This window comes from Sander lucioperca, chromosome 13, assembly GCF_008315115.2.
Source record: "Sander lucioperca isolate FBNREF2018 chromosome 13, SLUC_FBN_1.2, whole genome shotgun sequence".
Classification (NCBI taxonomy): domain Eukaryota; kingdom Metazoa; phylum Chordata; class Actinopteri; order Perciformes; family Percidae; genus Sander; species Sander lucioperca.
This window is the reverse complement of record NC_050185.1, coordinates 24595429-24622211: the sequence shown is the minus strand read 5'-3', so window position 1 is coordinate 24622211 and position 26783 is coordinate 24595429. Positions and strand designations below refer to the sequence as shown.

Sequence of the window (26783 nt, the reverse complement as noted above, 5' to 3'; positions counted from 1 at the left end):
AAGAGAACCCACAACACATCCTCCCCTTCGTACCAACTCTGTTGAAGGACGAGCTTCCATTGAAAAAGGCCTCGACACTATGGAGTGGGTTAACCGCCATAAGGGGCTCTTTTATTAATAGAAAAAGGACAGACACTCGTACAATGGTCGTGCAGCCAACCACCCACTGGTGGAGCACTGGGAGTATCCCACCGACACTTCCCCACCATCCTAACTTAACACATAGGTGGGCTCCCTGCACAACCACAGTACAGTAAGTAAAAAGCGTATGCCTTCTACAGATATGCATCTTTTTTATATATTTTTGGCTTTATCGCCTTTATTATTACAACTGAAGATTGACAGGAAAGCGGGGAAAAGAGAGAGGGGATGCTTAACATGGTTAGGATTACAGCCTTTGCATATTGGGGCGCATGCTCTACCAAGTGAGCTACCAAGCACCCCTTTTTCACATCGTTTTAATGTCTGTGATTTTATTTCCTTGTAATGTTGCTTCTGCAGTGAGGGGCATTAGATAGCGGAATGACTTTTCAAAATCATCTTCCACTTTGATGCCAAATATGTTTGCCAGAAGTCGACTTGTCACATAAACCGTCTGCCTCCGGTCATTGAACTCTACCTCAAGGTGAGTGTTCGTCTTATTGGACTTTTTGATTTCCATTATTTGAATCCTCCCAGTCTGGACAGCAGCACCTAGAGCCTGAATAAAGACAGATTAACATTCATAGTGAAGGTTCAGGTTATCATAAAATGTTTGTCTATGGTTTTAATTTTATGGATATTAAGTTCAAATGTTTTTGCGTTTGTTAATTAGTATGTAGTTTCTTTGCTTTTTATGGATGAATTAATTTAACTTTGAATAGTCGATTTCTACTAATAAACTAAACAATGAACAAATCACTGATTTGAGAGGGAAATCAAAATCAATCAAACATTTTAAACAGATGTTAGCATCAGTAGAACAGAGTTGTGTCTGCTGCTACCTTGGAGGTTTTGGAGGATTTGGCTGTTTTCAGGGACGAATCTTGCTTCTCTGTCTTATTTTTGGGCTTCACGGCTTCAACAGGATCCATCTAAACAAACATAACCGTCATGAAGGTAGGGCTGTTGTTGTTTTAGGGCCCTTTCACACCCTCAAAAACAGTTCCTCAACAGAGGGGTTTTGTATTAGAAAATTGACACCTCAGGTGAAACAGATGCAGCTACCGTGAAGGTTTTGGAGATTTCAGATGGTTTCAGGGATGAATTTTGCTTCTCTGTTTTCTTTTTGGGCTTCACGGCTCCAACAGGATCCATCTGAACAAATCACACGGATAAAACACTATTAGAATTCCTTTGTCATTTTTACAAGTTAAATAACAGATAATGATCTGTTGATTGTCTACGCAACATATTGTCGTAGAGGACGGGACGTATGGGATAATGACCGGAACGTAGGTATGTCGTCTAGAGTTCTTTAGTGCGCTCGCATTATAGTCATCAAATCATAACAAGAGTTAACTCGAGTAGGTCTAGACCACACTCTATAATTTACAAAGACCCAACAATTCCAGTAGTTCCCATAAGAGCAAGCATTTAGTGCGACAGTGGTGAGGAAAAACTCCCTTTTTAGGGAGAAACCTTGAGTGGTGAGTAAAACTTCCTTTTAGGGTGAAACCTCGGAAAGACCCAGGCTCTTGGTGGGCGGTTGTCTGCCGGTGTGGTTCAGACTTTTAGGTGTGAAAAGGCACTTTACACTGCATTGGTTTTAGCTCTGTGTACTTTGTGTAAACTGGCCAACATGGCATCATGACTTTGCGTAAATATACATGCCCACTTTCTTAAGCCAAGTGGCATGTTATCTGTACGCATTTTGAGCTATCCGTGTGTATGTCTACGCTGTATACAGCGGATGTAAACATACACGCCACGTGCCGTGTTATCGCCACGTGCCGTGTTATCGCCACGTGCCGTGTTATCGCAAGAAGAAACGCGGGTTGGGTTTAGGAAAATCTAAGAACCGGTTGGGTTTAGGAAAAGAAGAAAGCGGGTTAGGTAATATAAGTCAATGGAGGCCAAACGGCGTTGATAAACACGCTAAAAAGCGAGTATGCGTCTTGATAACACGGCAATAATGGCATACGAATTGGCGTGTCATACATACGCCACTTCATGAGATCAGTCTGAACTGGCAGCTGATCTAAACGAAGTGAAAGGTATTTCCAAACAGGATTCTCCTGATGGTTCTTTATGACAAAACATGCGGAAAATGTACTGTGATCAACAACGTATATACTCTGGAGACAATTAGTTATGTTCGAAAGCTCCTGAAAAATACAGTAAGTTGTTTTGGGACCTTCAGGTAAGTTGTCTCTCTTTTATAAAAACTATTTCCAATGCCAAGAATACTTTTAAAGTTTTATTAAGTCTAATTAGTCTATATTAAATGATTAGTAATTTCTTTCACATTAATTGATGCTGATGCTTGATGCTTCAGGGATGAATCTTCCTTCTCTGTCTTTTTTTTGGGCTTCACGGCTTCAGGATCCATCTGAACAAACCACACAATTAAAACACTTTTAGAATTCCTTTATATTTTCACAAGTTTAATAACCGATAAGTCTGATCCGTTGATTGTCTATGCAACATATTGTACCATCACTGTAAAGGCTCTGACACACCAACCCGACGGCCGACCGTCAGTAGAAAAGGCAGTCGGACTGATCGGTCGGCTCCCGTCTCTCAAAAAAGTGCCTCTGAACACAGCGAATTATGTATTGTCGCCCAAAAAATGAAAACCGGAAATGAGGGAACATCTCTGTAGACCTTGTAAACACAGAGCACGCTGTCGTCAGTCATTGTTTTCATCAGAGAGTGTTGATAGTAGTCAAGAAGGATCGTTGTTGTCATTACTCGCTGAACGGAAGAAAATACGATGGCTAGTAATAAGAAGATACTGGCGTTGTCAGCTCTCGGGCTTCTTCTTGTGTGTCAAATCGGCCAAAATGAAGGCCGACGGCTCCTCCGACTGACGATGGCACGGAACACACCAAACAGACTCGAGTCACCGACCTCGCCAGGCTGTCCGACGGCCGATAATCGGGTTGGTGTGTCATAGTCTTTAAGCTCGTTGTTTTATCACCAATCCGCTTATTTCAAAATGCATCTCACCTTTTTTTTCTCATTTGTGCACTGAGCAGAACTCTGCACAACTTTCCCAGCTTGCGCTTTTATGCCAAGTTGACTGATGGTTTTCTTCTGATAATAAAGGAGAGAGTAAAAAATAAAAATACACATATATAACTTACATATTTTTACTGTAATAAACATGTCTGGATAAATCTGTTCACAGCATCAGGGTGTAGTATTATATTAACCTTTGTCTTTCTCACCTGGTCAGGTTGGCAGCTCTTCAGTTGATCTTAAAAAGAAGAAACAAACATCAGCGTTGTTGCACACTGTCGATGGTTTTAAGGTAAAAAAAATGTTATGCTTTGAATATCAGCAGACTGATCTCATGAAGTGGTGTATGTATAACATGCCAATTACGCCATTATTGGCGTGTTATCAAGACGCATACTTGCTTTTTAGCATGTTTATCAACGCAGTTTGGCCTCCGTTGACTTGCATTACCTTGCTATTGCGTGTGAATTTACGCCGTAGCGAGTAGTATGAAAGGGCGAAAATCCGCGTAGGGAGGTTGGTCGGGGAGGATGGGTCAAACACAGGACTTTCACCCAGGAGACCGGGGACCGTGTCCCGTGTGTGACGTTTCCTTCGCGTCCCGTGTGTCACGTTTCCTAAACTCATCCGTCGCTTTCTTCTCGCGATAACACGCCAAGTGGCGTGTATGTTTACGTCCGCTGTATATAGCGTAGACATACACACGGATAGCCCAAAATGCGTACAGATAACAAAAAACAGAAAGTGGTGTGTATGTTTACGCAAAGTCATGATGTCACGTTGATATCAATGATCTTGAACATGGTTTGCTTGGTGGGATTTGGGAATAACTCATTATGAAGCTCATCAGTTTAACAGAAGTTTATCAGAGATACATCTGCCTATCTATCAAAGTGATACTTTATGTTCATCACACAGTCATAATGTTTGATTTCCTTTAGTTGACCTACCAGCTGGAAGTTTTTGCTTTTCGGCCACTGATCCTGAGTCAATTGAAAGTTTTCTCGTCATCTCTGAAAAAGACATTAAAAAGGTAAACGAACACAGAAATTGAAAATTATTCTCTTATTTAGCGTTTTTCAGAAATAAGTGTACAGCGTAGTTTTGTGTGTTGCCATTTTTCTTCAAATCTGGGTAGAGTAAATTAAAAAAATTGCGGCCGCTACTGTCAGTAGTGGCCACAATTTTTCTGTCAGTACAGACAGTAGTGGCTATTTAAAAATATCGGGGTTGTGCAGGATGTCTTGTGTCGCGCTAATGATAATTATTTTTGTTTTAGAGAACTTCACCTTCTAGTATCGGCTCAGCTTACATGGAACCTCGACCGAGGTGGTACCAAAAAAGTAGCAGGTGTATATCGACTACATACCGCTTAATCTTATCAACTTACCTTTTTTTCCTTGGCGTTGTTTCTTCAGTTTCTCCACAAAGGGACGCAGCGGCTCCTGGACTGCAGCGTCTTGCCTTGGTATATTCTTCATTATTTTATCTATTTCAGAGATGGACCCTTCTGTCCCGTAGTACTGAACGATTAAATCAGGGATATATTCTCTGGCCTTGCCAGTCTTCACTCCTTGAGGGATTTTGGCCAAATTAAACAGCATTTTCCTGAATTCTGGCTCAGTCAGCTCCTCCAGGATGGAGCTCAGGGCTGTTTTCCACTTTGCCTCTAAAAGCTTCAATGACATCTGCAACACACAGAGAGACAAATGAACAAAATTTTGCACTTTAAAAACAGAAGCCTAGCAAAGGGGAAACCCTCAAACATCACACTAACGGCTTTACCAAATAATCCTTTATTTAAGTTCTCATTCCTGCTTTTCCAGTCCGTCCTTTTGAAAGATGAAGAAAGAAAACTGCATTATTCTAACATCCCTTTGCCAAAAATCAACCCACATTCATATCTGATTGTACAAGAACAACCTTTAAACACGACAGAGGCATCTTGTTTAATTCCTATCCACATTCACACTCCTGGGCTGTGCTCCAGGATTACACTAATATAATTTCCGGCGTCTTGCTTATATGGCTTAACACTTAATATAATGTAACCCTCCTGTTGTCCTCCGGTCAACTCTGACCCATTTTCAAAATGTTTCTATATAGAAATGTGGGTTTCTTTCAAACAAATTTTAGAACAAAATAACATGGATGGTTCCAACGCTCTTCACAAGTTAAATAAATTATCAGTTCACTACTTTCATTGAATTTGGGTGTTTTATTCAATTTTATAGCATGTAAAGAAAAATTGATAATAGAACGTTGAAAAACATCGGAAAAAAATACAAAAAACTTGGAAAAAAGTGGGAAAAGTGACAAAAACATGGGAAAAGCTTTTAAAAAAACCAAAATATTGACAGAAACTTCGAAAAAACTGACAAAAGTGTCAAAAAAGACGACCAAAACGTTGGAATTTATTTTACATTTTGACCCAGAAAAACAAAAAGTTGCTTGTTGGTCGACGGGGAAGACAACACGAGGGTTACCACTTTACGAAAGGAGACGTTTTTATTATAGCCTTAAGCATCCATAAGTAAAGCCCGTTTAATTTTCAAATCTCCATATTTTTTCTTTTATCGACTATCTACAGCTTACTGTCAGTTGTACACAAAGCAGAACAGTAATGCACAAAAACAGTGAGTCGTGTGCAGTCATTATCAGCCTCTTTACGGGACAGATTACTAGCTGTTGTGATTCATATCAGTCACCATTAAAATCAGAAATAAATCAGAAACAAATCAAACGTCAGAACATGCTGCTAATCTCCTCTCAGACCTCTCACCTTTGTTCGAACCACAAATTTAGATATATAGAGAGATTAAATTTTTCAAGAGAAATTAGCAACAAAGTCAATAAATAAACACTCACTTTGTCGTTTTCTTCAACCACCGACTTCTTCTTTGAATTCAAAAAGAGGAAGTGAAATGGGCTCTCAGTGGCGCGAAGACACGTTGTCTGAACTTGTTTGTGGCAGAAACCAACTTAAATCATGTTTTATGGCCGGCTCTCCACTCTGCTAAAATATGTGGATATTTTATCATTAAATTATTTTTAATCCTCATAACATCCAGTTTCAAACTCACAGTTCCCCCCACCAGTGACAGTGGTTTAACCCACAAATAAAGTCGTACTTTCACTTCCACAAAGTCGTACTTCAACGGTACGTCTTGTGGTGTCAGTTGTTAAGCTTAATGAGCTTTCCAATACGACACATAAACTGAGCAAAAAATGAAAAGTCCTCTCACTTTTAACTGCTTTTATTTTTTATTTTCCACAAAACAACAAAAATATTTGTGTGAACATAAAAAGATTGAACAACTAAGACATAAACTAAATAACACCAAGAAATGACCATGAACCTGATGACAGATGTTTTGTAGAAGGGAAGACAAAGATTCTCAGCCTGTCTAGTTGGATAATTATGGAAATGTGAATTGTTGGCAAAATAATATTTAAAACTATGAGGTAAATCTGTTTTTTTATATTTCGTTTTAAACCCAAATATACACAGGTTTGTAGAATGTTAATGTTGAAAAATCTCAATAACTTCAACTTAAAAATGAGTGGTGCACTTTGTGGAACAGCTTTGGAGAAGGTTGCTAATCTAATCAGCGGTCATAGCATTATTAGTTCATTAAAACTCAAACCACGGTTTGGGCTGTAGAGTTACCACTATGTGCCAGTATGTTTTAAACAGGAAAACCTGCAGAACATTACTATTTTTAACGTACTTTAAGCGCCTGTTATATTAATGATTTTATATCCTTGTATTTCTGCATCCGCTGAGTCTTTCTTCAACATCTCCCCCCTGTTTAAAGTCGCTTTTGCCAGAAATGGAGAATCCATAACAAACGTGTGCAGCTCGTTGTTGAACACTGCGTCCAGGTGAGTTTCCTTCATCAGCTTCTATGATCCCATTACATTACATGTCATTTAGCTGACACTTTTACCCAAAGCGACTTACAATTGCTATATATGTCAGAGGTCGCACGTCTCTGGAGAAACTAGGGGTTAAGTGTCTTGCTCAGGGACACATTGGTTGATGTATCGCAGTGGGATTCAAACCCGGGTCTCCCACACCAAAGGCATGACGTCATATCCACCGCGCCATCACCACCACATCCCTATAATCTTAAGGCTCTGACACACCAACCCGACGGCCGACCTTCGGCAGAAAAGGCATTCGGACTGATCAGCCTCCCCGGGTTCCAAAAAGTGCTTCGGAACACACCGAAGCAACGCCGACTTGAGCGTACGTTCTGCGTGTGCGCGAGACGTACACGTCTCCATAACAGCAGGTGGGGTTGGTGTGTCAGGGCCTTTAGTTTTCACATTCTGGATGCTGTCACTTTGAACCTGCATACATTGACATTAAGAGTCAAGGTTCAGGACATTCTGAAAATACATGTACATTAAAACCATTTAATAAGTGTTTAACAGCTCATAAACTAAGAAGTGGGAGAGGGTGTAATGTTATGTTGTGCCTTATTCCACAGACTCAATAACAAACATTGCTGACTTGTGGCTTTGAGAAAAGTTTATCGAGAAGGAGAGGAGATCACTGCAGGTACCTTTTCAATTCTGGTGAATCCAGTTGAGTTTAGCAATGCGGTCTTTGTAACCTTAACAACAATTTAACGATTTAAAGTGAGTAAAATGTACTTTCTATTTTTGGATCTTAGGATTTATTTAGACTCTTCAGTCAAAAATCTCAACATCGAAGTAAGTAAAGTTAGTAAAATGTATTTATAAAGCGCTTTTCACAGATAAAAGTCACAGTGCTTTACATAAAACATACAGTATGAAACATACTAATACACAGCGCACAATTCAAATCACAAAATAAAACATAAAAATAACTTATCTAGTAACTAAACTTTCTGAAGCACAGCACCACTTTAAAGTAATTGTGCTGAACATGATTCATTGTTTTGAAAAGTTTAATGCAAATAGTGACATCTGCTGAGCAACGGAAGCTACATTTAATTATTGGGGTTTCAGGATCGGGTCAGTTTGAAATACTGTCGTTGATTGGTCAAACACAGACGCCACGGCTGCTTTATTTAACAAAACAAGTTCTGGGAGCGACTACAATTCATATCCGGTAGATCACATAGGTTTATAAACATTTAAAAAAAACGATAAAAAGATAAAAGATACGTAAAGTTTGCAGAGCCTGCAATGAAAGAAATTACACTATTTTCATATTGTTTTGTGACAGTTATAGAAATGAATCATCAAACCAAACGATCAAACACTCAGTAGATGATCTGTGGTGTTCTTAAGTCTCCTTAACATTCATTCACTCATTCACAAAAGACTGCTGTTTCCTTTTGTTAATTAATTGCATCTCGATAGCTGCTATTGTCATTTAATCTGTCATTGCTCTAATTTTCTTCACAGTTCTTCAGATGTGGCTAAAAGAAAACTTTTCGTTCCTAGTTTAATTCCTCTGATTCCATAGTTTCTGGAACTTTGTAGTCCAAAATGCCACACAGGCGTCCATTTAAAAAGGCCTCAACCGTCGGGAATAGGTTAACTACCATAAGGGGCTCTTTTATTAAAAACAAACAGAAAAAGAAAGGACAGGACATTGGTACAAGGGTCGTGCAGTCAACCACCCACTGGTAGTTACTGGGAGTAACCCATCTCTGAAAAAGACACAAAACAACACTTATAATAACGGCCCTGACACACCAACCCGAAGGCCGACCGTCGGCAGAAAAGGCAGTCGGATCAGTCGGCTCCCCGAGGTCAAAAAAGTGCCTTGGAACACACCGAAGCGACGGCGTTTTGAGCATACATTCTGTGCGTGTGCGAAACTTAATACGTCTCCATAATAGCGGGCGGCGCTAATCTGTATTGTCGCCCAAAAAATTAAAACCGGAAATGACGAATGCGTCACGTGGGTCTGGCTTCTCCCACATTTCATAATGGCAGCTCGTTCGGAATACAATCTCGTATTAAACAAAAATAGTTCACCGAAACGTGTTTCTGAAAACATTTTAAGCGAGAAATTGGCCGTGCAGTTGCTGAATCGGTCTTTTTTGTTTTGATCGACAAAGGTCAGTTTGAAAGAGTTTTGTCAGATTTTGAGAGGCGTTTGTCACTCTCATCCCGCTCGTCATTTCCGGTAAGTGTTTTAACATAAGTGCACTGATTCGCTAGTCAGGGGCTAGCACTCCATCAATCAGATTGGTCATTGAGTCTGACTGCCCACTGGCCGATTCAACAAGTCAAATCGGCCCAAATTAAAGCCGACGTCTCCTCCGACTGACGACGGCACGGAACACACCAAACAGACTTGAGTCACCGACCTCGCCAGACTGTCCAACGGCTGATTATCGGGTTGGTGTGTCAGTGCCTTAAGAGCACCACCCTAACAAAACCAATAGCACAGCGACTATAGTACCGAATGTTTTTTTAGACCTTTTTAATGTATGTAATTGTATTTCCTTTTAATTTAGCTTCTGCTGCGAGTGGCATTTGATACCGGAGTCCCCTTTCAAAATCATCGTCCACTTTGAGGCCAAATGCGTTTGCCAGAAGTTGAGTTTTCACAAAAAACGTCTGCATCTGGTCGTTGAACTCTACTACCAGCTTTTTGTTCTTTTTCTTCTTTTTTGCCGTTTTAATTCCCATTATTTGAATCCTCCCAGTCTGGACAGCAGCACTTTGAGCCTGAAAAAAGACAGATTGACATTCATAGTGAAGGTCGGGCAAAATGAAAAGTACTGTACAAAAATCATCATTTCTGTTTGCAAACTGTAAAATATTTACCGGCTTATAAACTGAGCAGAGATCAGAGTAATCTGTCTTTAACAGTTTGTGAATGATTTTATTTTATGATTTTTTTCCAAATGTTTTTGCGTTTGTTGATTAGGATGTAGTTTATTTGCTTTTATGGACAAAGGAGTTGCACCTGGAATTGTCTTATCCTACTAATAAAGTGAACAACAACCAAACTGCTGATGGGGAGGAAAACCAAACATCAGTAAAACCGTAGTCTCGCTTTGCCAGACCCTCCTCCAAAGCACTTAGCACATAGCATTCGGGGATGGGAGGAAAATGTGTTCTGGTTTAACGGCATTTATTTAAACCAATCACAATCGTCTTGGGCGGTGCTAAGCTCCATACAGAGACGCTGCAAAATAGTTGTGCGAGAGAAAACTCAGATTGGACAGATAGTGTAGTTAGCTGTCTGGATTTACCCTGCAGAGATCTGAGGAGCAGTTACATAACATTACATTACATGTCATTTAGCTGACGCTTTTATCCAAGCGACTTCCAATTAAGTGCTTTCAACCCTGAAGGTGCAAACTCCAGACAACAAGTAGTAAGTGCAAGTACATTAGCTAAATAAGCAAAACTACAAAAAGCCATATGAAAGTGCAGCTTCAAGAAATATATACATAGGACTAGGACAAATATATATATATATATACACACACGTTCACATTCTACAGATAATGTCTTTTTCACCTTTTTAATCTCTGTAATTTTTTTTCCTTGAAGTTTTGCTTCTGCTGTGATTTGATGGCGGAGTCTTCTATCAAAATCATCGTCCACTTCAAGGCCAAATGTGTTTGCCAGAAGTCGAGTTGTCACAAAAACATTCCGCGTCTTGCTGTTGAACTTCACCACCAGGTGAGTGTTCGTCTGATTGGACTTTTTAATTCCAACTATTTGAATCCTTCCAGTCTGGACAGCAGCACTTTGAACCTAAATTAAGACAGATTGACATTCATAGTGAAGGTTTGAGACGAGCTGGAAAGCACAGTACAAAAGTCTAATCGATAAAGTAGTTGTGGAATCCAGTGGTTCCCAAAGTTCCCAAAGAACAGAGATATCCCTGCTGCTACCTTAAAGGTTTTGTAGGGTGCAGATAGATTCAGGGACAAATCTTGCTCTTCTGTCTTCTGGTCGGGCTTCACATCTCCAACAGGATCCATCTGAACAAACCACAAGATTAAACACAATTAGAACGAATTTCTGTTTACAAACAAGTTTTTCAAAAGTTGTTTAAGATCCTCTCCACTCAAATGTGCAATGACACCCCTCTAGCTGTTCCAATAGACACTAATGTAAAAATGTAGCCCCATAAGGGGCTCTTTTATTAAAAACAAACAGAAAAAGAAAGGACAGGACAGTGGTACAAGGGCCGTGCAGCCAACCACCCACTGGTAGTTACTGGGAGTAACCCATCTCTGAAAAAGACACAAAACAACACTTACAATAAGAGCACCACCCTAACTTAACCAATAGGTGGGCAAAAATCTATAAAAGAAAAACTTTTTCTACGCTTCAGAGACGGTTGAATATGTGAAAAAGTTTGAATGGGACTTGAAAGTTGAATAATACCTAGAATGTACGTAATATTTGTAACATTTTGAAGTTGGAATGGAGTTTCAAGCTGAAATTATGACTAAGGAGATAGTGTATGAAAAAGTGTGAATGTTTCAGTTTTGAACATTGTCTTCATTCATTTAAATGGGGAAAATTGCCCGGAAAACTTTGAATATTTCGGAAATTATGAAAGTCATGGAAAGTCGGTATAATAGCCAGAATGTCCTAATTGAGCTGAATGTTTTGATGTTCTACTAAAGTTGGTACGTTAAATTTTTTTGAATTAGTAAGGTGCCAAAAAACGTGACAGAAATAGCAAAAAGAAATTCCATTAGAAGAATATTCACAGACAATTGTGTATTCTTTTGTATATAATTGCATCTCAAACGTTGCCATCATAGTTTAATCCGTCATTGGCCTAACTTTCTTAACAAAACTTAAAATGAAAGCACCATCTTGACTAAACACAGTTAGGTGGACTTCCAGTACAGCAACGACAGTACTTAAAAGTAAACCGCATTCGCCTTCTACAAATACGTCTTTTTCACCTTTTTAATGTCCGTAACTTTTTTTCCTTGAAGTTTTGCTTCTGCTGTGAGCGGCATTTGATAGCGGAGTTGCCTTTCAAAATCATCCTCCACTTTGAGGCCAAATGCGTTTGCCAGAAGTCGAGTTGTCATAAACACATTCCGCTTTCGCTTGTTGAACTCCACCACCAGGTGAGTGTTCGTCTTATTGGACTTTTTAATTCCCATTATTTGAATCTTCCCAGTCTGGACAGCAGCACTTAGAACCTGAATAAAGACAGATTGACATTCATAGTAGAGGTTTGCGAACCACACAATATTATACAGATATTTACATATATAATATATACAGAGATGAGAGTAACATCTAATTGTCTTTAACAGGTTTATTATAGAATGTTTGATTATGTCTATGGTTTTATTTTATGGATATTGCAAATGCTCTCTTGCTACCTTGAAGGTTTTTATGGATTCAACTGGTTTCAGGGACAAATCTTGTTCCTCTGTCTTTTCAGTCTCCACGGCTCCAACACGATCCATCTGAACAAATCACAAGATAAAAACACCATTACAAAGAATTCCTCTTGTTCATTTTCATTCATTTCATTTCATAATGTTCTGAGTGTCTATGGAACATATTGTCGCAGAGAACGTGATATAGGGACTGATGACAGGATGTAGGCGATGATGTCATGTAGACTTCTTAAGTGCACTCATATCATTTAAATGCGAATGGGCCTGTGACCTACTACATGTATCCATTTATACTTTTAAGACCATGCAATGGGATTGAAAACTCCTAAAAAGTACAGTAAGTTGTTGTGGGATCTTCAGGTAAGTTTCTTTTTTCTATAAATCTACTATTTGCAGTGCCAAGAATACTTTGAAGTGCAGATATTTAATTCCAATACTCTTTATTAAGTCAGCACGTTTTAATTGTTTAGCTGACCAATCGGATTGTCTGGTAGGATCTACTTGTTGTATAAGTAGTCTTATTAAACTATTGCTAATTTCTTTTTACATTAGTTGATGCTGAAGCTGATGCTTGATGTTTCAGGTATGAGTCTTGCTTTTCTGTCTTCTTTTTGGGCTTCTTTTTGGGCTTCGCGGCTTTAACAGGATCCATCTGAACAAAGCACAAGATTAAATCACTTAACATACCGTAGAATGAATTCTTCTAGTTCATTTTTAATAGTTTAATAACATAAGTCTGATTTGTTGATTGTCTACACAACATATTGTACTGTCACTGTAAAGCTCGCTGTTTGAGCTTTTGGTTTTCGTCTAGATACAAGAGAAGAGAGTAAAAAGGAATACTTTTATATGTATAAAAAAAAAAAGAAAAAAACATTTGTGCACAGCATCAGGGTGTAGTATTATTAACCTTTGTCTTTCTCACCTGGTCAGGTTGGGAGCTCTTCAGTTGATCTTAAAAAGAAGAAACAAACATCAGTGTTGTTGCACACTGTCGATGGTTTTAAAGTCAAACGTTTTTATTTTTTGAATATCAATGATCTTGAACATGGTTTGCTTGGTGGAATTTGGTTACTATTCATTATGAAGCTCATCAGTTTAACAGAAGTTTACCAGAGATACATCTGCCTATTTATCTAAGTGATACTTTATGTTCATCACCCAGTCATAATGTTTGATTTCCTTTAGTTGACCTACCAGCTGCAGGTTTTAGCTTTTTGGCCACTGATCCGTAGTCAATTGAAAGTTTTCTTGTCGTCCCTGAAAAAGACATTCAAAAGGTACAAACAACAAATTGAAAATGGTTCTCTCATTTAGCGTTTTTCAGAAATGGCTGAGTGAATGTGTTTTATATTTCTGCCTTTTAAGTTCAGTCTTTTTTATGTATCATATACTGCATGTTTTGTAGTAGTTACTCAACTCTTTATTATATTTTCTACTTCATGGTTCGACTCAACTCACATTTGGTATTAGTACTTTTCTCTTTTGGTTTTCCACTACGGCTAGTTCCCCCTTAGTGTAGGCTGACTATCTGAAACTACAATTTAGCCGCCATTGACTGCGTTTTGTACATTTATTTGCAGGAGAAGCTAACAAGGTTGTGTATCCAAGACCTTCCATGTTTCAATGGCGTACAAAGGGTTTCCAGAAGTTATACGATAAACTGCGTTGAACAGCGGTCAGCAAAAATAAGACTTCACCCATTACCCCCTCTCTCTATTGCCCCAACCGCACAAGTTAACAGATGATATCCCTATTGTTTTCTCCGCCTACACCAGGTGACCCGATTACTGTAAGTGACCACAAAAGGTGTTCAACAATAATAAACTATACTCTGCTCTTATATCATCTTTAACGCAACACTCGCTAGATAATTTTAATCGACAAACAAACGTCTACAGTGTACTTTTGTGTTGCCATTTTTAATCATCTAGGTCTTGTCAATATAAAAACAATTGTGGCCGCTTTTGACGTTAGGATGGTTTTTTTTAAAAATTGTAAGTTTGTGCAAGATGTCTCCTGTGGTGCTACTGACGATTCTGTCTAAGGACTTCACCTTGTTTCAGCTCAGCTTGCTTGGAACCTCGACCGAGGTAGTATCAAAAAATTAGCAGGTATATATATCGATTAACACCCTTAATCTTATCAACTCACCTTTTTTTCCTTGCCGTTGTTTCTTCAGTTTCTCCACAAAGGGGCGCAGCGGCTCCTGGACTGCAGCATCGTGCCTTGGTATATTCTTCATTTCTTTATCGATTACAGAGATGGAATCTTCAGTCCTGTAGTATTGGACAATTAAATAAGGGATATCTTCTCTGGCCTTGCCATCCTTCACTCCTTGAGGGATTTTGACCAGATTTAGCAGCATTTTCCTGAATTGTGAATCGGTCAGCTCCTCCAGGATGGAGCTCAGGGCTGTTTTCCACTTTGCCTCTAAAAGCATTAATGCCATCTGCAACACACAGAGAGACAAATGAACAACAACAAAAAGTTTTGCAAATTAAAAACAGAAGCCTAGCAAAGAGGAAACAACTCAAACATCACACTGACGGCTTAACCAGATTAAAAATATAATTATTCATATTTCCTCCTCAAAGAGAACTTCTGTATTTAATTGTATGTTCTTGTCGTTCATTCTTTTCCAATCTGAAGATATAAATATAGTTTTGATAAACACTTATCATTACTGATTATTCTTCTCAATACAGCTTTTAATCGATGATCGAAAAAAATGAATTATTCACTCCTTCAAGTCCACACTGAGCTACTATAACAGACAATGTGGAGTCTCATGTTTTAATGTCTTTGTTTATCATCTGTGATTTTCAAACAGAAAAAATTGGTATCCATTTTAAATTTTGTTGTGAGAGCAGCAGGACAAAGTAAACAGAAATGCCAAGTGGGGTCTAGCTGCAGGCCTCCACTGTAGAGTCGATTCAGGTGCAGGCTCCACTGTCAACCCGTCCTCACTCCCAACTCATAAAATACGGACGCTTGGTCAGTAGCTCTCAGCGTCAGATACGACGCAATAAGCACCCCTCAGCGTCTGTATGGAGTGCACCGGGCAGAGCAGCAGCTTCGGGGCGTGTGAAGATGACGTAGTATTAAGAGCGACAATGGTAGCGAGTAGTATGAAAGCCCGAAATTCCGCGTAGGGAGGTTGGTTGGGGTGGTGGATGGATCAAACAACACAGAGACCAGGGTTCGTGTCTTGTTATTGTCCCGTGTATCACTGAAACGTTCATTTTATAATCCCAGCCACCATAAGCAGAGTTTGACATTCGAGCCAGGGGGGGCAAAAAAAAACTCATTGTAGCAGCTGAGACCTGGCCTACCACTTGGGGAACACAGCACAAGCACATATGAACAAAACAAACATGCTAAATAAACATATGTTTATTTTTAAAGCAGATTTTAAATTACATTGTAACAATTTAACAACTCGCCCTCATGAAATCCAATCGCGGCACGGCTGTCTTGGAACGCAATAGACAGACGGTGGCAGAATGCCCCGACACTTAAATTCAACTAAAATGTAACGGTGAACAATCAGTGTTGGACCTCCAGTCTGTTGAGATGCCTCTCCAAACGCAGAAACCAAGCGCAGTCACACCATAAAACGTAAAGACACGTTGAGAAAAAAGAGCCATATTTTGCCGTAATCCAATGACACGAAAAAAAAAAAAAAGAATGAAAAAGTAATTCACAGTGATCAGGAGATCCACCTCGCCGTTTAAACAAAGTGGAATAAAATGTATAAAAGTCCAAATCTACACAAAACGCGCAATCAATTAGTAAGCTGACATCAAATTTATATACATGGCATTTAGGCAACCTTATTGCAACGTTGGCACGGTAAGATGTCCACTAAAGCAGTAGGCATAATATGAAATCCGATGTATTACCTACCACCATTTAATTGTTTTGTGTAATTTAAAATATTTGTAAAATATCTGGTCATGCCAGAAGTAATTATTCCACTCATTTTTGAAACAATGCAATTACCCGCTTCAGCCGCCAGGGTGTCAGTGCTCCCCCTGCCCCCCCGCAAACTCTGCGTATGCCAGCCACCTTTTTTTCCTAAACCCAACTGTCCCGTTCTTGTCCAGCGTGTCACATACCTTTTATGAGCCCACCCACCATCTTTTCCTAAACCCAACTGCGCCAAAAGTGACGACAATAATCTCGAACCAGCACGTTTAGATATGGCGCGTAGCGTCAATAGCAACGCCAAAGGCACTTGACCAAGCGTTGGTATTTTTACGCGATGGGAGTGAGAATGTGTTGCCACTGTAAGGACAGAAAATACATGCAGAAAATACCAAATAATATTCTTTAAATTCTTCCGGTGAAAGTAGTTTGGTTTGATTTGAATAGCCTCTAAGTAATCAACATTGTAAAGTGCAAACGACTAATTCCGTAAATCCAGCATTTATTTTGCTGAACCTATTTCCACTGATAAGAAAACTACAGCTATTGTGCCAAGTTGACTGATGGTTTTCCTCTAGATACGAAAGAAGAGTGTAAAAATAATAGACATTTATATATAATAAATTAAATGTCTGGATAAAAAACATTAAAATGACTTAACATTATGTAAGACATTTTGAAAAGTAATCAATTTCTGAGGCTGTGAGCAAAAGAATCAGATGTATTTGCTAAATATGTGAACACATATTCTTTCCGGTTTTAAGTTGCTCTCAGTGTTACCGAGAACGAAGATAGAAACACAACATACAACAAGGAGAACAAAGCTGAAAGACAGGTTAAATTACACATTTTAGTTAACTAAACTTAAGATTTTCAGATGATTCCGTAGGCTTCAGTACTATTTAAATACAATATAACTTCTTTACCAGGTTCATCAGTGGTGCTAAATGATCTGAAGTATATACTGTTTGAATGTTTTAATGTTGTATTAGACTCGGTAGTAGAACATGTCCTTGCTGCCCGTGAAGAGGATGCAAATTGGCCACAGGCATGCAAAACTCAGCACAACAGAAAGTGTTACGTAATGTATTGCTCCTTTAAAAAGGTATTTCAACAGGTAAAAAGTCCTGTGTGGACTATAATCTGTCAGATGTAAATCCTATTTATTAAATCAGGTCATTTTGAGGCAGAAAAAACCTTTCATACTAACACAGCAGAAGCTGCCATCACTTTAAGGCAAGTGGAAAAAGGACTGGGTTGATTATAATCTAGGGCACAGGGCGCTCCCACAGACCGCAATCACTTGCACAACACCGGTTTCATCGTAGGCAGTTAGTCCTTTTCTAGCACGTGGCAACTTTAAAGTGACCTGTCACAGGTGTTGGCATGGTAGCACTTCAAGCACTGACTTGAAATGTGAGAAACATTTTGGTTAGTTCTGTGATTTGCTTTGTCTGTAGTCTACCGTGTGGTTATCCTGAAATGCTCTGAGAAGAATGAGAATAATAAACGTTTATGGGAGCAGCCATAAGTACAGCCTGTTTAAATCTCCATATTTTGACTTTTATTGACAAACTACAACTTACTGTCGGTTGATTAATGTATTCAAAGCAGTACAGTAACGCACAAAACAGTGATCCGTGTGCAGTCCTTATTATCAGCCTCTTCATGGGACAGAGAAACAGCTCATAGTGATTCATATCAGTCACCATTGAAATCAGAGCGTAAACAGACAGAACATGCTGCTACTCTCCTCTCAGACTCTTCACCTTTTTCCTTGTTCGGACCACAAGTTTAGATAGATAGGTAGTAATAATTAATAATACATTTTTCCAAAGACACTAGCAACAAAGTCAGTGAATTAATACTCACTTTGGTCTTCTGTTCAACCACCGACCGTTTCGTTCTTTGAAATTAGATGAAGTAAAATGGACTCTCAGTGGCACAGAGACACTTTGTCTGAACTTGTTTGTGGCAGAAACCAACTTAAATCAAGTTTTATAGCCTGCTCCCCACTCTGCTAAAATATGTGGATATTTCATATTCAAACTTTTTACTTTTTTTTATTTTGACTGTTAATCCGTTATAACATCTTGTTTCAGACTCACAGTTCCCCCTGTGTAGCTTAACCCCCAACAAGTGACAATGGTATGGCCCACACACAAAGCCATACTTCCACTTTCATTTTGTGTGAACAGAGGAAAAAAACCTGTTTGAACACATTTGTTGGGTGCTGTCAATTGGGAAGCAAGCTGATGCAGCTTCCAACATCGACACAGTTTGCATTTTATCCTAAGAAAGATCTAAATACATTCACTCAAGTACTGTAGGCTACTTACAGTTTTGAGGTATTTCTACTTTACTTGTGTTATGTCCTATGTCTAGGAGAGGAGAACTAGCAATTAAATAAACCTGGGGGGAAACAAGGGACAAGTGAAAGCAGTTAAAGGATAAATCAAATAATTTTTTGCTAAACCAAGGAACACAAACCACTGATGAATATTTATCACAAAAAGTAAATTTAAGATCTACTTTTTTAACAAAAAAAAGACTCTGTTCACAACCTAAAATTCTGCTACTTTATACTTCTACTTGAAAAATACAATTAACAAAAAAATCAGGTTGTATTATAGATTAAAACAGAACTTTATTGATTGGATTAGAATCAGAATATATAGTAAAAATTAGCTTACAAGCTAAACCATTAAAGTGAATAAACACAAGATCAAGATTTGCTAACAGAGCTTCTCTAATCACAGAAAACATTCAATTTATCTTTCTTTGCTGAATGTAATGTGCTTCTATACTTAACAGTTACATATATGATAATACAAAACATTTGTACATAACTCAGCACTGACACTGAGAATTTTTCACCCGTACTCCCAACACCACAACAAAAATAAGTAAGCAAATTTATGATGCACTTTTCACAGATAAAATCTCAAAGTGCTTTACAATGACATAAAAGACATACAAGAAAACATAATACACAATTAAAATTAAGTAATAAAACAAAGTGGAGCCAGGTCAGCCTTTCTAAACATGTAGGTAACAAGGTAATGTACAGTATGTAATCTGATTTTTGCAAAGAAACTCCCAAACACTGTCTTACTTATTTAAAAGGACAACACACAGTAATCAACATTTCTGTTAATGTGCCAGTGTTAGCCAGTCATTTTCAACTGTAGTCCTTTGACCAGATGCTTTAAAAACCAGAGCAACAGGAAATATAGTTGGCAACGTTACGGTACTAGACTTATCAGGCAAAATGGTCTTGTCTCATGTTATAGATGTGCAAAGTATTTTTCTGTTCTCAATCATAGTCCACATTAGACTAAGGGTAGAGGCAGACCATTCTGAAGTCCGGGTGCTACCAACTCAAAAGATTGATCACCGTCTTAGGTTGCATGGAACAGAAAGTAAACTTGACATGTTAGACCAAAGACAGACCATCTTCTGTTAACATTTGTGTTTTCTTCCATTTGACCATGCATCGTCCTCCCGGGTCAAAAGTGAAAATAATTTTTTCTAACGTTTTTGTCTCTTTTGGCGTTTTTTTCAATGTTTTTTGGCACTTTTTTGACGTTTAACGCTTCTTGTCACTACCATGTATAAACACTACTAACACAAACTCATTACTAGATGTACACTTATTTTTGGAATTCATAAACCTTATATATATATATATATATATATATATATATATATAAAAAAAACCTCATTTATAGGAAATTATACCTAATTCTTGACTTACAAAGCAGAAATTATGAATTTTTTAGACAAATATTAAAGGGAGGATAATCACAGAAGGGTATATGTTCAGTCGAGATACTGTTTCGAAAAATAAAAATCAAATGCTAAAAAATCAAAACACAAAATTCAATGAAAGTATAGATTTTTGTTGTACTTGTGAAGCGCGTTGTATGGAATGATCCATGTTATTTTGGGGTAATCAAAATTAGGTAGTTAAAAAGAAACCCATATTTCTGATATAGACATTTATCAAATTTCAAATTGGACCCGAAGACAACACAAGGGTTGAAAAAATACATCAATGGGTCTTTTCTTAATGCGTAGACATACATAGAAATTACATCTAAATGTCCCAAACAATACACATTTGGGTCACTATTCTTTGACCAACAGATCTGTTGAAAACAATTTAAAAATGTAAAAAACAATTTAAAAAAGAAGAAAAAAAAAGACATCAGCTGTCATAGTTATTATATTTTTTAAACTCAAATATTGATTTTGCCGAGTGTTACCACATTGCGCCAGTATATTTTAAACATTCCTGAACCTGGAGTTATTCTCACATCTTCTAAGCGGCTGTAATTTTAGTGATTTTATTTCCTTGAATTTCTGCATCTGCTGAGATTAGTATTTTATCGAGGAGAATATTTTTAATATCTCCCTTTATTTTAAAGTTAAACGTCTTTGCCAAAAGTCGAGAAGCCACAACAAATATTTGCAGCTTGTTGTTGAAGTTTGCCTCTAGTTGAGTCTCCTTCTGAGTGGCTTTTATGATCCCTTTAATCTCAATTCTCCCTTTCTGGATGCCGACACTTTGAACCTGCAGACAGATTGGCATTTAACAGTCAAGGCTCAAGACATTCTGAAAATACATTTAAAACCATTTAGTAAAAGTGTTTAACAGCTTATAAACTAAGCAGGAGGACAGTGTAATGTTGTTATTAGATGTGATTCACTCCACAGACTTAAAAACAAACATGGCTTTATAGAGCGAGGAGATCACTGCAGGTACCTTTTCAATTCTGGTGTTTCCAGTTGAGTTCAGCGATATTTTTCCAAAGTACTCTTTGGTCTTCATGTTGGTAACCTTAACGACATCTCCCTTTGATAATCCTTTGCATTGCTCGGTGGCTTCCCTCCACATAACGATCTCGATGGAATCAGTCTCGTCTTTAAGTTGAAAATGTTGCTTCTTTGTCAACTTCCGTTCGCCCTTCACCTTAGTCTTTTTGACAGGATCAATCTGAACAAATTAACGGCAAAGGATTACACAACATAAAAAAGGAAGCCCCATAATGACGTTGACCCGTTACACAACATTAAATAGAACAGTCTTATGTTTTTATCTTTTATCTCTTTTATCTCTCCGTTTCTTGATCCCCAGTGAGGAAATTACAATTTACACTGTTTGTTAGAAATCACTACACACAGGCCTGAAATACACACACATGCTCAGGACCTATTCATGCACAAATGGAGAGATGTCAGAGTAAGTGGGCTGCCAGTGCCACTGCCACCGGAGCTGGGACGGAGTTGGGACGCAGACGTTCCGCAGTCAGTGGAAATACACACATTGACTTTAATGGAAACCTAATGAATCCAACGCCGTTCCACAGTTGGTGGAAATTGGGGGTTAAGCTACATATACTTTGATATTGCTCCTTAAATTAGAGTACAACAGAAGTATAGATTTTACTTTTTCTTTTTTTTTTATGCAGAAACCAAACTCTTATGACAGTATGTAGACATAGAGCAAGTAAGTGCAGTTTAAACTCACCTCTGTAACTTCTCCTTTCACACTCACTTTTTTCTTGTTATCAAATGACTTGGCTTCTTTAATGGAGTAAACTGGACTTTCTGGATGAAGTAGCTTCTGAGCTTCTGTCTCAATCTCCTCTGGGACATCAACAGATCTCCTCTGTGCCACTGTGCTTGACTCAATAACCTTAACACTATACTCATCCATTATTAGCTTTCTGAACGAGTAGGAGCTCCCCTCCTTAATTTGTTGGAAGCGTTTTTTCCCATATACCATCACTTTAATGCTGGCCGTCTCATCAGCAACAGCCAGAAAAAAGAAGTTTTTGTTTTTGTTTTTATATGTGCGTAGTTCAGATTTCTGAACAACTTTCCCAACTATGACGTCTGTCTCAAGAATTCCACTCAGTTTCACATCACGGATGGATTTCTGTGGCATAAAAAGAAGAAAGTGTCAAAACTTATGAGCCGTGAAAGAAAAGAAAAAGAAAAAAAAGCATGTTTCTCTCCTGCAAAACAACAAACATTTTATGAAACAGTTCTTAAAGGAGAAACTAATAAGCAAGTTGCATCAGTAAGTAGGGCTGCACAATTAATCGCAATTTTATCGAAACCGCAATATGAACTAGTGCAATATTCAAATCGCAGGGGGGCGCAATATTTGTTAAAGGCAAAATATTTGTCAACCCATTCTAAAATAAAGTATTGTGGTGCTGCAGAGACATCCCAGCCTACAAATCCTATCCTACAGACTACAGAAAAAATCTTTGTTGGGTACAGATCCTCGCAAAAAATCACCTTATAATAATTATACAAAAATGATCATTCCCTCCAATATCTTGAATCATATCACAATTGCAATGTCAGTCAAAATAATCGTAATTAGATGTTTTCCTAATATTGCGCAGCCCTATCAGTAAGTAGGCTGGAAGGCTGTTTTATTCACTTTAAACATCAGAAGAAATAATTATTTTCTCTAATACAGGTGATGCTGAGTCAGTAATAAATTAGTCATGACAGAAAAGTAATGTATTTTTCCATGAGTCTGCTATGTTAGTAGTTATAAAGTTACTTAACTTGTTTGGTAGCTTGATGGGTAGTTAATTAGCTAGCTGAATAATGGACCTTTTTCACAGCGGACATGTTGACTTGTCATAGTAGGAAAAGCACAGCTGACATTGATAACCTTAACGATGACTCAGTTCCATCAAGTATCCCAGTAAGCTATTTCAGTGAGTCAGCATGAACAATACCAGGACCTCTCCTAAGTGGAATGCAGCCATCATTAATGGGTTAGAATACATCTGTGCTTTTCCTACTATGACATGTCAACATGTCTGCTGTGAAAAAGGTCTATTCCACACACCATTTCATGCTACACACTGGTTATAGAAAATGAGCTGAACACACTAATCTGGCGAGAGTTCTGTGCTTTTCCACGCTGTGACAACAGTATGTATATGAAACATGAAGTTGTTAAACTTTACTAATTTAGTGGCTGGCTGGCTAGTTAGTTAGCTTGCTTGCTATGGGGCTCAGTTCTTAGTTCAGCATCATCTGTATTAGAGAAAAGTAAATAAAATAGCTTTACCAGCCTACTTACTGGAGTTCCACATCTACACATATATATACAACTGTACAATGTTGGCTGTATTGTTTGTGTCCCCTTCACTAATTGCTCGTTTATTGTCTCCCACAGCTGTTAGATGACATGTATGCCCATTATTGGAAGGGTTTATTATAGTCATAGTCATAGTGTGTAAGAATGAATGCAAGGCAAATTACTTTAACAAGTTTAATTCTAAACTCCTACCTTGTCAGGTTGGCTGCTCTTCTGTTGATCTTTAAAAGGAGAAACAAACAAAAGACCAGTTTAAATAATGACCTGCATACAGGCAGCGCAAATTAAAAAAAAACCCTGCATTTTATGTTATTATAAATTAAAAGGGCAATTTCACTTAATACTGATTTGTTCTGTTTGGTAAAATGTAATCCTATCCTATCAATTTAGCTAAAAAGGTTGCATGTGTTAATGTGGGTCGCCAAGGACTTAAAGGACTTTAAGAGTTTCTAAATGTTTGGGAACCAATGCTTTAGATAATCTGGATAAACTGTCTTAAATGTGTGAGGGGTGACGTCACTGTGTTCACGGATCCCAGCCATTAATTTAGTACAATTTCATGGTAGAAATGATGGATAAAACTATGAAATAAAGAGAGAACAGTTTTCCTTCCTTGATTGTAGCATTAACAACAAATTACCGAGGATTTTAGGCTGATCTTGGGTCAAATCTCTCAACACTTCTTCCTCTCCATCCTGCTCACGTTTTCTTTTCTTCCCTGAAAAAGAAATACAAAAAAATGATTTGAAAACAGATTGTTCAGTACTACGTCACTCTTGTGTAGAACAACACAAACGGATCATCATTGTTCAGTTTTTGGTTGCTGTGTCCGTCATTTCTCAGGTCAATCTTATGCCAGGCTTTCTTGAGAAATCTTAGTCTTTTACAATTGCTAGACGACAGTGGGCACAACTGGAGTCACATGTGCAAAACTCAAACTACAGCCTACACAGCAGCAGTTCATGTGGACCAAACTCTAGTTAGTTTTTCATTGCTTGAACACAGTTTTCAAAACTCTACACACTCATCCCATGACTTTAACCACAACGTGCACAACACTGTAGATTTACAGCACTTTGTTCAAATGCTAACACACTGCTGTCAAAACTGTTAACTACACACTCAAAACAGAATAGATTTCAGTCTGGTGCCTATCAAACATTGGAATTTTAGCTGAAAGCCTAAGCAGGTGTCTTGTTTTAGACTAGTTAGTGAACATTTATGGTATTTATATAGAGAAAGATCAGAAAGCCTTTTTATGTATACAAACACCAAATAAGGAAACAATTCTACACTGTACCGTTTGAGAGAAACAGGTAAAAGAGCAAAGATACCAACATGTCCAGGTAAGATGTCTAAGGTTATGTACACAGCTATAAAAGAAATGTGAAAAACACTATCTTTACAATAGTAAAACTGCATTCTTACTGTTTTTTCAGAAAGTAATGGAGGTGAAAGCAATGGAAACACCACATTCATTTGTATTTAGAGATGATGCAGACATCCAATGTGATGAAGAAAAGTTGCTGCATGATGCTGGAGAGAGGCAGGATTAGTCACACTAGTCTTTGTTACTGTTACGTACCTTTAGTTTTATTCTCCAGTAATTCCATAAATTACTACAGACAAAATACTATATTGAAGCAAACTGCTGATTTCCATTCCTTCTTGTTTACCTTACGTAAAAATTGGTATATTATAAAATCTATATCTTTTCTTTAAAGAAACTATTGAGTAGTGTGAAGTCACTGCAATTATTCAAACTGTAAAGATGAAAAGTTTGTAATTTCTGTATTGGTGTTTGATGCTAGTGTTTTTACTCCGTTTGGCTGCACTGATCCTGTTTTGAGACGTGTGTTAAGAGTTATGTTGCTGTGAATGAGTTTTGCAGGAGATGTGAACTGTTTAGCTCAGATGACTGTTGGTAATGCAGACTGTAGTTTGAGTTTTGCACGTGACTCTAGTTGTGCCCACTGTCGTTTAGCAATCGAAAAAAACTGTAAAATTCCAATTCTGAAAGTCTATTCCAGTAGGACTTCTGCTGTGTTGACATTCATTTTATTTGACACTGATGTCAGAGAAATGGAACCAATTCAAAATGGAAGGCAAACTATATAATGGCTCTGACGCCCATGCTTTGAATATTAGTTTTAACCCTTTAAATATTTTGCATTAACCCTTATTCTACACCCTCTGTGATCTAATGAAACATTAAAAAACAGGAATGAATATTTTTTAACCAAAAACTTGTATCATGAACTAACCCTGGTTCTTGTTCTCCTGTTCATTCCTCAGTTTGTCCACAAAGGGGCGCAGCAGGTCCTGGATTTTAGGGTCCCTCCTCGGTATGTAATCCATTGCTTTATCGATTTCGGAGATGGACTTTAGTAGTCCGTAGTGCTCAATGATTTTTCCAGGCATCTTTTCTCTGGACGTGCTAGACTTCTGACTTTTTGGGATGTCTACCAAAAATTCCAGCATCTTTATGTACTGATCATCCTCCAGCTCCTCCACTATGGAAGTCAGAGCTCTTTTCCACTCTTCCTCTGAAATATCCGACATCTCTGACACAGAGAGACGAGAGAACAGCAAACATGAAGTCACATTAGTCACCATTAAATCAGAAACATAAACCACCAGAACATACAGGTAATCTTTGAACCACAAGCTTTGTGTTTGTTATTGTGAGTAATGATCTTATCTCACAGTAGATTCATTTTACAAAAGAAAGCAAAAACGTATTTTATTATGTGGTTACAATATAATATAATACTCACTTTGTGCTTTTCTTTCAGCTGAACTGTTTTCTTCTTTTGTGGCGTTATCTGTTGACAGTCACAAGAGCTCTGAGTGGCGGGAAGACAAATTTGAATTTTTTTGTTTTTTTTGGATGCAGTGACGGAGGTGGAAGATACCAACTTTAATCATGTTTCACCAACCTGACTGCCACCCTAATGATCTTGAATAAATGAGAAAATATATTTGGAGAAATATTTCTCATTGTCAAATATATTATTTTACCAACTTTGACTTGTTAACCCTCCAAACATCCAGTTTCAAACTCACAGTCCACCCCCACCCCTCTAGTGAACAATGGTTCAGCCCGCACTTTACCGCTCACAAGCTGAGACACCGAAAAGAGCGGGTACTTTCACTTTCATGTCAAGTAAACAAATATTAACTTTCTTTGTGCAGTCAGTTGTGTTAGT

General features: G+C 38.0%; 2 protein-coding genes across 2 annotated transcripts; both read right to left on the bottom strand.

Annotated features, from left to right (window-relative positions):
- Window positions 1–84: 84 nt before the first annotated feature.
- Window positions 85–26396, bottom strand: LOC116054974. The gene is made up of 14 exons (XM_031306724.2): window positions 26352–26396; window positions 25839–26136; window positions 24215–24292; window positions 23767–23795; window positions 21973–22383; window positions 21208–21438; window positions 4553–4850; window positions 4113–4175; window positions 3372–3400; window positions 3151–3237; window positions 2447–2530; window positions 1183–1296; window positions 984–1073; window positions 85–700 (listed from the first exon to the last, which is right to left on the bottom strand). The coding sequence occupies exons 2-14, from the start codon at window positions 26134–26136 to the stop codon at window positions 449–451; spliced, it is 2064 nt and encodes a 687-aa protein (XP_031162584.2). The 5' UTR covers window positions 26352–26396; the 3' UTR covers window positions 85–448.
- Window positions 9791–18481, bottom strand: LOC118492966. Its single transcript, XM_035990829.1, has 10 exons — window positions 18312–18481; window positions 14664–14961; window positions 13707–13769; window positions 13420–13463; window positions 13057–13161; window positions 12489–12575; window positions 12057–12302; window positions 11025–11114; window positions 10620–10884; window positions 9791–9843 (listed from the first exon to the last, which is right to left on the bottom strand). The coding sequence occupies exons 2-10, from the start codon at window positions 14959–14961 to the stop codon at window positions 9794–9796; spliced, it is 1248 nt and encodes a 415-aa protein (XP_035846722.1). The 5' UTR covers window positions 18312–18481; the 3' UTR covers window positions 9791–9793.
- Window positions 26397–26783: the final 387 nt, after the last annotated feature.